The sequence below is a fragment of the Phyllopteryx taeniolatus genome, chromosome 1 (genome assembly GCF_024500385.1).
Source record: "Phyllopteryx taeniolatus isolate TA_2022b chromosome 1, UOR_Ptae_1.2, whole genome shotgun sequence".
NCBI classification, from domain to species: Eukaryota; Metazoa; Chordata; class Actinopteri; order Syngnathiformes; family Syngnathidae; genus Phyllopteryx; species Phyllopteryx taeniolatus.
Genome location: NC_084502.1, coordinates 10,999,143 through 11,012,980, shown reverse-complemented (window position 1 = coordinate 11,012,980; position 13,838 = coordinate 10,999,143). Strand labels below are relative to the sequence as shown.

General features: G+C 42.1%; 1 protein-coding gene across 3 annotated transcripts in view; it reads right to left on the bottom strand.

The window, feature by feature from the left end:
* The window catches only part of LOC133476851 (membrane-associated guanylate kinase, WW and PDZ domain-containing protein 1), a 75,293-nt gene that overhangs the window by 17,343 nt on the left and 44,112 nt on the right, over positions 1 to 13,838 (bottom strand). For all 3 annotated transcript variants that reach the window (XM_061770786.1, XM_061770800.1, XM_061770794.1), the window contains exons 6-12: positions 13,480 to 13,642; positions 12,417 to 12,481; positions 10,550 to 10,711; positions 5,977 to 6,472; positions 4,791 to 5,349; positions 4,122 to 4,185; positions 3,621 to 4,034 (exon numbers count right to left, since the gene is read on the bottom strand). In XM_061770786.1, the coding sequence (XP_061626770.1) occupies positions 3,621 to 4,034; positions 4,122 to 4,185; positions 4,791 to 5,349; positions 5,977 to 6,472; positions 10,550 to 10,711; positions 12,417 to 12,481; positions 13,480 to 13,642 (1,923 nt within the window). The remainder of the gene's footprint in view (positions 1 to 3,620; positions 4,035 to 4,121; positions 4,186 to 4,790; positions 5,350 to 5,976; positions 6,473 to 10,549; positions 10,712 to 12,416; positions 12,482 to 13,479; positions 13,643 to 13,838) is intronic.

Here is a 13,838-nt window from a genome sequence, read left to right as displayed (position 1 = left end):
AGCTAAAACACGAGCTGTCCCTTCTGTGTGTTTTCCCCTCTGTACCACCGGAGCATTTCTCTTAAGCATTCAGCCAGTGACGGAGAGAGCAGGAGGAGGGTGGGAGGCAGGGAGGCAGGCTGAGTTTTAATCTTTTGAAAAACCAGACCGGACATTTTTACTGCAGAGTAAAGGGGTGGCGAGGGAGACGTAGAGGGAGCGAGGGAGCGAGCAAGTGAGGGCCAGTGAGGGAGGGTGAGGGGGTTGAAGGAAAGAAAGTAATGTTGAGTGACAGAGATGACTTCTTTCTGTGACATGACAGGAGAGTAATGAAGGAGAGTGAGTACACAATAAAGATGGAGGTTATGTGGAGACAGGTGCACTTGCAACATCAATCTGGCCGTGAAAAGATGTTCTAAATGTGTGTGTTTGCTTGGGCCATAAAGTAAATTGAAGTGCATCAGAGTGGAACAGAGGGCAGCCAATAGAAGACAAAGGATACATAGACTGGACCCATACATCACAGCGATGCGCTTTAAACAATCAAGGCAGGATGAGATTTCCCCCCCCCCCCCCCCCCACATGGGACATAAACTGTCTTGTCAGGAGGTAGTGCACGCAAACATTGGTGTTGGACCATCATAAAAAGGTCATTCTGTATGCTAGCCCATGGATGTTTAAATCTGAAAACATTGGGCAATAGGAGATTCCAGATATTGATCCAAAGATAATCCCTTTATCAGGCATAGCCAGATGCGTTAACATGAGTGGCTGTTCAATATGGACCATGACCACTAACAGGCAACCTCATGCGAGAGAATCTAAAGCTAAAAAAAGATGGCATGCAAAACATTACTACTATTACACTATTCACAAAAAAGGTTTGTGATATTGGGCTGAAATTTCAGGATGAATCTAAAATGCACTGAGAAAGGGCTTTTGATAGCAAAATATTATAATTTATTTATAGATTTACAGTGGATCTCTGCTATTCGTGGAGGATAGTGACCGGTCTTGGTCGCGGATAGCCAAAATCTGCGGATAATTTCATTGAATTTATTTATTTTTTTACCTAAAATATGTACACACTCTGTTCCGAGTGTGAGGTACCTAAACTTTTCTGACTTTCAAGGTATTGACATTACCTCCCCTTATAATCGATGTGAAAATCTTAGATTCACTCCCTAACTTTTATCTTGTACTCAAAAACTGTGTCAATCTCGCAACGTCGCCATCTACAGGGATCATTTGTCATTAGAGGGGTTACAAACTAGAATTTCACAGACAAGCTGGGCTAGACTCTTCTTTCTAAAAAAGAAAAACTGAAATATCACACAGTCATAAGTATTCAGACCCATTGCTCAGTATTTAGTAGAAGCACCCTTTTGAGGTAATACAGCCATGAGTCTTTTTGGGAATGACGCAACAAGTTTTTCACACCTGGATTTGGGGTTCTGCCATTCTGCCTTGCAGATGCTCTCCAGTTCTGTCAGGTTGGATGGTGAATGTTGGTGGGCAGCCATTTTCAGGTCTTTCCAGAGATGCTCAATTGGGTTTAAGTCAGGGCTCCTTTCTGGGCCATTCAAAAACAGTCACGGAGTACTTCTTAAGCCACTCCTTCGGTATTTTAGCTGTGTGCTTAGGGTCATTGTCTTTTTTGAAGGTGAACTTTCGGCCCAGTCTGAGGTTCTGAGCACTCTGGAGAAGGTTTTCGTCCAGGATATCCCTGTACTTGGCCGCATTCATCTTTTCTTCAATTGCAACCAGTCTCCCTGTCCCTGCAGCTGAAAAACACACCCCCACAGCATAATGCTGCCACCACCATGCTTCACTGTTGGGACTGTATTGGACAGGTGATGAGCAGTTTTCTCCACACATGCCACTGAGAATTAAAAGCCAACTATTTCTATCCTGGTCTTATCAGACCAGCGAATCATATTTCTCACCATTTTGGAGTCATTCAGGTGTTTTTTTTATTTATTTGGAAAATAAAATCAATTTCACCAATTACGTTTTTTTTCCTGTCAATATGGGGTGCTGTGTGTAGATTAATGAGGGAAAAAATGAACTTAAATGATTTTAACAAATGGCTGCAATATAACAAAGAGTGAAAAATTGAAGGGGTCTGAAAACTTTCCGTACCCACTGCATATGGTGGGGGTAGTCAACAGTTTGATTCCAGTTAATGAATATAAATGTAACTTGCTGTTCGCTAACTAAATGACAAAATTCACAACAGCTGTTTTAGCCATCCGAGCTATCTAAAAGCGCAAAACCCTCTTTTAAATACAGCGCTCTCATCCACTTTTAAATTTACTGCCAACAGCACACGCAACAAGCTAGAATGAGGGAACACAATATATTTGGGATTTTAGTTAATCAGGCCCTAAGTTATCCCATTGTGGGACGTTAAACGTCACATATTTTGGCTATTTAGACCTCCATAGAGTGACACTCTAACATGCACTTAGTCTAAAAGTGTCAATTTAATAAAAAATAAAAAAAACACCTTGGTTCGTCATACGAGTGTCAGAAAAGGCCCCTCTGACAGCTACTTCTGTTTGACCCAGTTTTGTATCCGCTTTGTCCATATTTGACTTTCCTCTGATTGGTTGTCTCCGTGTAGAAGACCCACTAGTGAGAGCATGTGTTTGCTATGTTGACAGCGCTGGCTCTGGACCAGAGAGGTAGGCGGAGATCTTGGATAGTGACGCAACATAAGCTCGAGAAATTCAAATGACCTGATTTCTGGCCTCTCGGCAGAAAAAAGTCTGGAACTCAGGAATGCGTGGACCATTTTAATTCATATTTCACGTTTGCTGAGGCACCATAGAGCGAATATTCAATACCAAATACTTAAAAGTCGTTTTGGTAAAATATGGCATCTTTTACTGTTCTTGCCAAGATGCAACAAGTACAAAGGCATCCATCCATTCATCCATTTTCGAGTGCTTATATGAGAGTGTATCCCAGTTGACTTCATTATGTGTAAACAACTGAATAAACCTGCAGTCAAACAAGGACTGCATGGATCTGATTTGCCTTCCAGTTGGCTTTCAACATACCACAATGACAATAGTAATAACATTTATATGCCTTATATCGGTAATGATTGTCATGCTTTACACAAAACATGGAAAAAGTATCGTTTCTCCAGTGTGACAGTATACTATGTTTTTGTATCATATTCAAACTCATGTTAACTAGGAGTCAACACACCTGCCCCCTTTTAAAGTGCCTCTCATTAACCCCAAATAAAGTTCAGGTGTTCTAGTAGGCTTTTCCTGATAATTTTCGCCGGGTGGGTAGGCTTTTCATATCCACTTTGTGAGACACATAAGAAATGGCACGGGGGACAAGAAGAAAGTACATCCGCCTCACATTTCTGAGGTCGGGGGTTCGAATGTGTACCCTTAAGAACTGTTCTCACGTGGGTTTTCTCCAGGTACTCTGGGTTTCGCCGATCTTCCAAAAACTACTATTAGCCTTTGCTTCTGTGGGTCTGTTCAAAAGGCCAATCCAAATGCAACCAACTTTTTGTACTGAAATATTTCGCAATCACATCCTTGTTGCCACGTCCACTGCTCAGTTTTAAGACTTCTCACAAACCAAGTCACTCGAAACATTTATCACCAAGTTACCTTTTATGTTCTCCAGATCCTGAGAAGCAATGACAAAGCCGAATCCCTGCCCTGGCTTTCTCCTCAGCTCCACATCGAACCCTCTCAGGGGTCGGGCCCTCTCTTCTTCTCGCATTTCCAGGCCTGAAGCTGGTTCTGTGGCTCTGCCGGTGTCGTCCTGAAGGCCTGCACTGATCCAGTCCTTGGGCTCCATGGTCAGAGTGACCGGAATTGACTCCAAGAAGCTGGTGCTCTGGATCAGCGAGGAACGTATCTGGGCCGGGGATGGCGGGGTGCCGATTGAATTACGGGGCACAGATAAGGCATCAGTGTGATTGGCGCTGTTGTTCGAGCCACCAGGTGGGGGAGGTGGGCAAAGCCGAGGAGGGGGTAGTCTCCGAACGTTGCCGGGGGAGATGTTGGATTGGTAGATACCTGACGATGACGAGACGAAAAGATGGGGAAAAAGTAAGAAATAACCACTGAACACTGACTTTTAAAGCAAATGTTTCAAGTTTTTACCTCCCCTGTACACCAACAGGATGACTTCTCCCTGTTTGGTGTGCTCCTGAAGAACTGTTTGTACCTGTGAAAACGATATGTTGTATAACATGCCGAGCTGGCAAAAGTACTCAACACTGTACTCATTCACTGCCAGTCATTTTCAAAGCAGAGTTCCCTATATTGCCATTCAATTTAGAGCATTTTTACTGATCTCAAATGAGACCCACAGAACACAGTTCGGTTTAAGCACCAAACATAGCAAAAGAAAAAATACTTTTTCTCAACAGAAAAAGTTTTATTCTGCATTATTCCACCCTTTAGTCATCAGCAGTACAACATGGGTTGGTTTCACCCAAAACACCGAAGTGGAGAAAACAAACTTTATGTGAAGAGAAGCATGTCAACCAAACAGTGACTTTAACGGTACTTTTTGCTTTAGTGACACCTCCAACTATAAAACAACAAAAAGAGGACTTAAAAAAGTCTTTATGGTGGCGATATAATAATGTATTTATCGATACATAACTATCAAACACACCGTGAGCAATGGCTTCTCATCACATAGCTCAGGTTCAACATCAATGGAAAATCAAAAAGTAATACACTGGATGGCGTGAAATTTTGGAATGAAAAGCATTCATTGCCAGCATTCATACAATAAATGCTTCAGCCTGGCAAAGCATTTACCTGAGCAAGGCTAAGACTCTGGACGTCAGCTCCATTTATTTTGACAATAGCATCCCCTGGCTGTAGAGTGCTGCACTGCTTCCTGTCCCAGACTCTCCTGACGACGGTCATCCCGCCCCCTGGCCCACTTGCCATCATGCTGAAACCCAGGCCTCTGTCTGCTTCACTTTGCGCCAAAGCCACCGGCACTAACTCCCCTCCGCTGAACCCGCCGAGTCCACCGCCCGCCCCCAGTAAGACAGGAGACGACATCTTGCTGGGACTGGCCGTCGGGCTGCATTTTCCGTGAAAACCGTTTAAGCTCCGGTGATGGGGGCTCTCGGGTGTCGGAGGAGGTTGGAGGTGAGAGGGCTGCGGTCTGAAGAGGCGGGCGTGACCGCTGCGGGAGCCGCCCGGGGAGGACGAGGGCCTTTTGGGGGACTGAGGCAGGGGCAGACGGGACATGGGCAGCGTGCAAGTGGATAGGTCGCTCTCCGATGACTTGGTGGATGTGCCATAACGTAAAGGATGTTGGGGCGTGGACAGGGAGTTGTTGTTGTGATTACGAATCATTGATGCCCTGAGGAGGAAGAAGAAAGAAAAGTCATTCGGAAATTATTCTTTTTACATTCCTTATAAAATCCCATGTTGAATCATTATTACAGTGAACCCCCACCCATTCTCGGTTTGCTGTTCATGATTTATCACCGGGGTCACATTCCAGAAAACGAAGCGATACATAAAAATCTGTGAAGTAGTAAACGTATATTTATTTTATTCTTTATATATTTTAAAGTTGTATGCATAATACCAATACAAAATATGCATGTGAGGTGCAGGTATTCTTTTTGTCCACTTGGGTTCGCCATGCTCATGTTCTACACTGTAGTATCTGTGACTTTGAATTATTGTTGCTTTAAAAGGCAGGGCGAAAAAAATCTGCGATATCAAATTTTATATGTATGATTTGAAAATCCAGAATACAGTGAGACCGCAAAAACTGAACCATGATACGGTGAGGGGCGACTGTGACCTCACGCTCAAAGACCTGAGATGGACGGTGTTGGTGCTTTTATGATCCTTTTCTGGCATCTGTACATAATTACAAACTCCTTTTAGGGAGAGGTGTCTATTATTTGTGGATTTTCACTATCCCTACCCCCACCACTGTATGTATCCTAGATTCTGTTATTGGGTGTGTATTTACCTGTGTGAACCGAGAGCAGAGACAACTTCACTGTCACTCTGGCTGGCCAGCGTCGGGTCAAGTGACTGTAGTCGGGCTATACTTCTCAAGAAACGTGGCGGACGTGTAAGGGGTGGAGAGGCAGTGTTGCTCAAACTGGAGCGTCTCAATGAGGACTGTCTGCTGGCAAAGGCAGTGGCGTTTCCATTGGCGTCAAGAATCACGCCGGGCTCCATGTAATCGCTGTGGAGCCCGTTAGAGTGATGGATCTGGGGAGTGGGCGTCGGGCGGCGAGATAAATGGTGAAGAGGCTCAGGCTGCGAGGTGGTGGGAAGTAGGATGGGGTCCTCACTGGGGGTCTGTTTGGGGCACCCGTCGGGGTTATATAGCATGGGGTATCCTCTTCTGACTGCTATATCCACACTGTGGCCCACGGGTATTGACTTGAGCATCTCCACCACCTTCTTGTGAGACACTCCCAACACACAAATGTCATTGACATACACCAGAATGTCCGCTGTTAAAGCACAAAGACACACATTAACAATGACTTGATGATGGGAAGATGATGCTTTCATTTTATTTTCTTCCTTGGCGGAGCATTTGTGTGAGCCTTCAAGGCCACACTTAAAGCGTCATACTGTTCATTTTCCATGCACACAAAGCACAGTGCTGTGAACAACTATTTGCCCCCTTCTCAAATTCTTACTTTTTTGCATAGTTTCCGAACTTTAATGTTTAAACTCATCAAACAAATGCAAATGGCAGATAAATATAGTTTGAATTTATCATGGAAAATCCTACTTAATACATTGCAGTGTTCTCAGATTTGACATTGACGCAATTGTCTCAATTTCTTATGCTTACAAAGAATCTTACTACATTTTCCTTTCTTGACTCCAGAAGAAGGCAATTTACTTCGCACCTGTTTAGACACTTGACTCTTGCTGAACTAGAGCACTCCTGTTGATTGTCTAGCATTCGGAAGTGTGCTGAAGAGCGTCGCTACTAAATAGGTCGTCGCCTTTCGTATTTTGTGTGGGTGTGTGCGGACAATCCAAGCGACTAATCCTCAAATGCAGGCTATTAACAGATATCGACTCGATCAGTCCCTGTAGGCTGTCTGCACTCTGCTTCCCTTCAGTGGCGATAGCAGCCTGTGCAGACATTTCTGTGCGAACGTGTTTACGTACATCGGTGAGCTACATGCGTACCGTTGCATATGCGCATGATATGATAGCCAGATTAGAGTGCGGTATCCAGGGGGATTAAGGACCGATTATGATACACACTTGCTGCAGGAGATCAGCAATTTCCAGTATAATCCTGAACTGTTTGGACAGAGAAGGGGAGATACAAAATGTTTAGCAGTTTTTACAATACAGAATTGCAGGTCTGCTGTTATGGCAGGTTTCTTTTAAGTATTAGTGTGCCGTGAGAGATCATCAGGTGTGCCGCGGGAAATTATCCGATTTCGTTGAAATGATTTGAAAATTATTACAGCTCGCGCCTCGCGATACGAGTGACCGGACTTTTCAAGATATGAGCCGTCCTATGGCCGACATTTACTTTGACGTACGAGCATAAATTTGAAATACAAGCTTTGTGTGCTGGGCATGACCTCTACACAACTCCACAACAAGCAGCAGTTTGGATAATAGTGATCAATACTTAAAAAAAAATTAAAAAAAAAAAAAAAATATATATATATATATATATATATATATATATATTTAATGCCACTCCCAGTTGAAGTTTACTACCAAACTAAAAATAAAACAGAGAGAATTACAGATTGTGTATTAAAAACAACCGAACAACTTTGTCAAGAATGCCCTCGCTAGCTTAATGCTAATAGGAAACACCATAGACGGGCTAACAAATAGCTTCTATGTGCTGGTGTTATAATGTCAAGTGATATTTGAACACATAAATGGTGCGGCAACACATGTAGACATACAATATAGCAATACTCAGAGGCATGTATTCTTTATCCTGTGGAAAACGCCTAATATTACTGCATCTTACTGAGTCATTTACAGTAGTTGTGAAACTCTTCTTCATTTGTGCCTACATGACTGTATTATACTCCCCCTCGGTGGCTGCAATGAATTAATCATGACACACAAACTGATTCTATACATTCTACTTAATTATGTTATTACTATACGCATTTACAAAGTGCTACATTATAAAGTGCTATTTTCATTACTCAAAAACATTACCCAATTTTTAGCTGAGTTTTTGGGGAGGAATGAAAAGATTAATGGCGTGTTATGAATCCCACTAGAGACCGAGGCATGTCCTCCCTGCGGTCCTTTTGAGGTATGAGCATGGTCACGGAAATAATTAAACCCGTATCTCAAGGTACCACTGTATTAATTTATTAAAAAAAAAACATTCATCTATCTATGCCAGCAACGTATAGTGGCAGACAGAACAATTAAATGCTCTTCCACTAGATTGCAGAAAGTACAATTATGCTGTACATTGCCATTCATACAGAATAATTGCTTTGTACTCCACTAAGCAGGCCCAGATTTTACACCACGTAAATCAAATTGCGAGTAAACTGAGACGAGATCATTATTTCATCACACACTGCTGTCCTGACTTACAAATTTAATACGTTCCGTGACCACACACGCAACTCCAAACACTTGTATCTCAAATCAAATCATCTCTCCCCATTGAAATGAATGGAAATGCCATTAATCCCTTCCAGTGCCCCACAAATTGTGATGTTTTTAAAAATTGCATTCTATAGTATTGAACTGCATTGAAGCATACTGGAACGACATCATTAAAGAATTAAGCAGTGTGTGCATAATGTTAAGTCAATGAGCGTTGTGCTACTCGTTCTGGTGTGCACACCTTGGCCACCAGGGGGCTGTAAAATATATCCAGGTGTACTATGCGGCAATTAGATGATGTAACACAAAAGACTTGCAACTAAGGTGCAATAATATAAGTCGTTTTTTCGCAGAAGATCAAGAATATATGCTTGGGTATTGTGCTATACTCTGTATACTCATGTGTTGCTACCACGTGTGTAAAAAATGTGAGTTGTTTAAAGGTTCAAAATGACCGCAACTTCGATGCTAGTTTTGTTAGTTCTTCTATGGCACTTTGCCTTGTGTGTTAGCATTAAGCTAGCAGTTTCGCATAAGAAAATGTGGTGGTTTGGTTAAATACACAATAATAATAGTTTTACAGTAAACTTCAACTGGGAGTGGCAATCAACAGCTTAAAGAAAGCCATTGCAGTCTTTTTTTAAATTTTTTTTTTTTAAAGAATTGTTCACTAGCTACGAAACTGCTGCTTATTGTGAACTTCGCTGCGACCATAGCTAGCGTTCTCAAACTCAAAGTCAAGTCACTCTTAAGTGGCGACACAACTATATATACATTTAGTGACATTTTTGTTTGGTGGTGTGCTGTGATATTTTTTCCAATGTAGAAAAAATGTGCTTTGGCTCAATAAAATTTGGGAAACGCCGATTTAAAGCAACACTCGTGAGCCAAGATTTCGCCCGCAAAAAACAAAAACATGGTTTTTCAAGCACAACATTAGGTACACTTGCAAAACAACTCTATAGCAGTCTTAGATTTCAAGATAATAATGCTTAGTTTGGATGGAAAACTGTCAGATAGTTAGGTTAAATATAGTTGTACCTTTTATTACGAGTGCCCCAACTTCGAGTTACAATAAGCCGTTTTTTTTTCTCGCTTTGTGTTGCGAACAACAATTTAACTAACAAGTGACCTTCAGGCGTTACGCCACTAGATGGCAGCAGTGAACTTCACAACATCCGGCTACTATCAGTTCACGTGGTTACCTCGCAGTGAAAGTGAATGTGTCTTGATTTGTGCTTACAATTTCCTTCTTTTGTCTCAGTATTTTTTTTTTCTAACCGTGGGTCCTAATAAATTGAGTACTAAAGAAGCGGATGAAGGCTGTCGAATTAAAACTTGAAATCACAGAAACAACGAGCGATGTGTGCATGTAGTCCACTTGGCGAAGTAGTACTTGTACGATATATACGAGACTGAAGCAGAAGGAGTGGATAAATGCTAGAATAAAAATCATAAATAAATAATAAAATAATTTCTAAGTTTTGAACCTCTGTCCATGAAAAGACAGAAAAAGTGTAGCGAAAACGGCAAAAAAATAAACGTGGAGAGGTTCAGTTAAAGTGAAGTAAAAAAAAAAAAATGTAGCAATTAAGGATAAACAGTTTCTTTGCATTTTATTTTATAATGTTATTACTGTTTGTTTTTATATAGTACAAAACTGTACAGTGCTATATTTGGGGGGCTGGAATGGATTACTGGCATTTCCATTTTTTTTCCCCCAATGGGGAAAGTTTCAAATTTAAAAACACTCAAAATTCGAGCAAATTTAGCATGGTCATGGTAAAAAAAAAATAAAATAATAATACTTAAAATAAAAAAAAACATCAATAAATCAATGTAGCACTGTATTACGGTGGTGGTAGTGTAAAGCTGTACTGCATCACACCGACGTTCACCTTTCATCCTTCCGTGACATACCAAGCAGTACCTAATCAAGTGGCTGCTGAGCACATAGTCACCTGTCTTGAGGTCCGGGGGTCCACTTGAAGTCACACTATAGACCTGAAGGAACTCTCTTGGCTTACTGCCTCCAACAATGTTGAAGCCAAAGCCCCTGGAGCCCTTGATCAAATGTGTGTGCACAAGAAAACCCTCAAGCTCCTCTGGATACTCTGTGAACCCTGGAAAGATAGACAGTGACACAAACAGGAACGTGAGATAGTGGACGTTTACCTCCTCAGGTAAGTCAATCTTAAAAAACTCCGAAGGGTTAGTAGCGAAAGGATGGCTAAGGGGATATGCATCGGAGCAAAAGAGCAGTAAAACAGTTTTAGTTCTCTGCGTTTGTGCGACTTAATGGTTGTTGACAGGTTTTAAGCGTGAGGGAGAGAGAGAGAGTCAAAGTGCGCCAGATGGCACTTCCCAAAAATAGTTTACTAAGTTAACATGCACATAACTGAACCCATCCATCCATTTTACACAGCACTTATCCTTATTAGGGTCACGGCTGAGCTGGAGTCTATCCCAGCTAACTTTGGCCGAGAGGAAAGTTAAAAGAACTTCGAGAAAGAAAGAAAATATAGTTTAGCGTGATCCTTCTAAGTGCACTGGTACGTTGCATTTTTCAAGTTAGGAGTCACTTGGGCCAATTTGTTTTTTTTCTCTTTGCATTGCAAGCCAAAATTCGGTTTGTGTGTGACCTACAGCTCACGTGAAGGGAAACAAAATTGAGCAGTTAAGGTACTGGAATGCCATCACATGTGGGCAAGGAGAACTACATATTTTGTGTAGATCTAGAAAATTATAGTCATACTTGACTATAGTAGGTTTCCATTAAATTACCCTCTAATCCCGTAATTCCGATGGAAAGTTCCCAATTTTGTATACAGTGGACTCCCACATACTGTTCGTACGTGTGGCTCTGCACCCACGGATTCACCTATTAATGGAATAATAACCTTTTTTTCCCTTTTATATTCATTTTTATCATTTTTCTTTCCATTTTATCTTTTTTTTTTGTTTTTTTTTGCGGGGGAACCAAGCCCTAAAATGCTGATTTGTGGTTTATGCACACTTATTCAGGAATTTTGGGAGCTTAAAAAAATAAAATAAACATTTTCAAGGCAACTATAATTGGAGTCAATTATTTGCAGATTTTTGCGATTCGCGGTCCGTCCCATTCCTACCACTGTAGAGTGAAATGCTGCATATTCATGGTTCAGAATTCGCAAATTCCCACATTACTTTGTTGCCATATTAGTGCCAAGGAACTGCAGTATATTCAAGTGCGGACTTTCATTTGAGACATAATGAAAGTCATTTTTGCCATCTTGTTGCATCTATAGGCAATTACGGGGGGGATCACTCATTCGCGGGGGTTCACCAATTTACCAGAAATGTTACATCGTTTTATGCAGCAAATCATGTGACGGGCTCATGTAATGTCGCCCGTCATATGACGTACAGCAAGTGTTGACCCTGCCACCAGCCTCGGAGCCAGGGGGTGGCCAGGGGTTTCCTCGACGGAAACTCAGCCGCCCCGATGGCCACTCCCCTCGTGTGTGTTTTTGTTGCAAATTTTCATTTCGTTTCTGAAGAGCCACAAGGAAGAACGGGCAAAAACTCCACCCTACTGAATATTCTCTGGCTGCGCCACTGCACGAGCCTGGCGCTGTGCCATCAGGGCCGAGCTTTCGGCCTTAATCACTCGGTTCAGCCAAAATCTCCTTCCATCTCATTTGACTTCAACCAGCTGGCTGTGGCTGTTATTTCCGTACTTGACAAATACGCAGCGTCGTTTAGGCTGCTCTGCGGTGACATGTGCCACCGGTGTCCCGATAATAACATGCAAAAGAGGCAAAGAAAGAAAGACACAAAGAGGCTCACATTCATTTTGGTAGACCGACTCCCTGCTCGGAGCTCGAGGACTCTGCCAGCTGGTCGTCTTGTGGCTTTTGGAGACAAAGGGGAAAGCAAATGAAAAGAAGCATCATCACATTGGCTGCACGCAGACACACGTGTGCCTGGAGGAATAGACAGCATGTCCGAAACGCCATCATTGAAGTCACATACAGCTTTGGAAAAAAATGAGAGACCAGAAAGATCCAGGAAAATTTGGGGTATTTTCACCACTTTTCTAAATGACGATATTTATACAGTTGTGCCTTGACATACGCGTTTCGATGATGTAGCTCAAATCCTCTTTTCCCATTGACATGAATGGAAATGCCAGTAATCCGTTCTCGCCTTCCCCGAAAAAAACAACAAAAAATGTTGTAATGTGATTTTTAAAGAGTTGAGCTCTTCAGTAATTAGACATTATAAACATACATTACTTACATAATTATGTACAACGTAGAGATATTAAAGAGTTTTTGCCACATTTTTGCCTTAATTTAATGGACCTTGTGCTGCTTCTTCTGGTGTGATATATGGATGGATGATATACAGTATATATATATGGAAAGGATATATGCCTGTGAGCATTGTTATATTGTCTGTATTCATGTGTTGCTCCACTGTTTGTTTTCTGTTTTGTTGCCATTTTGCATTGTTTGTTAGCATGAAGCTAAGCAGACTTTCCTAAGGCTAAGGCGGTTGTTTTAAACACACAAGGTGCAATTGTCTTTGTTTTAGGTCGAGTTTGACAATAAACTTGAGAAACCTAAAGCCTCTTTTTTGAAGATTCGTTCGCTAACTGCCAAACTGCTGCTTATTATGAAGTAAGTAGAGTTGAGTTCGCTGCCACTATGCAGCGCTTGTACCTCAAGTTTGCGCTCACGAGTCAAAGCAAAAAAAAAAATCAGCTGAATGACGCCTCTTACCTGGAAAACATTTGGGTGGGGTTTCTCGTATCTCAAAATATATGTATTAATTCTCAAAAATAAAGCTGACTGACAGGTTGTAGCTGATAAGAGCACATCCTTTCGATTGAAATTAAAGCACTCACTCTACGTAGTGACACTCGCCCGGATCGCTGAAGGCCTGCTCCCAATGATCTGCCATTACACCTCTGCCTCTGGCTACGGCCCTGTTGCCGACAAACCCGTTTTCCAGGACGCAACCGACCCCACCGTTTGATGCCCGGTGCTCCCCAGGTAAGCGATGTCCACCTGTAGGAAGGGTGATGGGTTTTTAAAAAAATGAGGGGAAAGGTGACGTCTTTAAACACATGCAGCCCATGCTGAACAGGACAGTAAAGACCTGATGCTGGCGTTTCTGCAGAGGGTGAAAATACCCAAGGTCAGCATTTATGTCGATTTCCACCTCCATCTCAAGAGGCAGAGTGTGTGACCGTGCATGTGTACC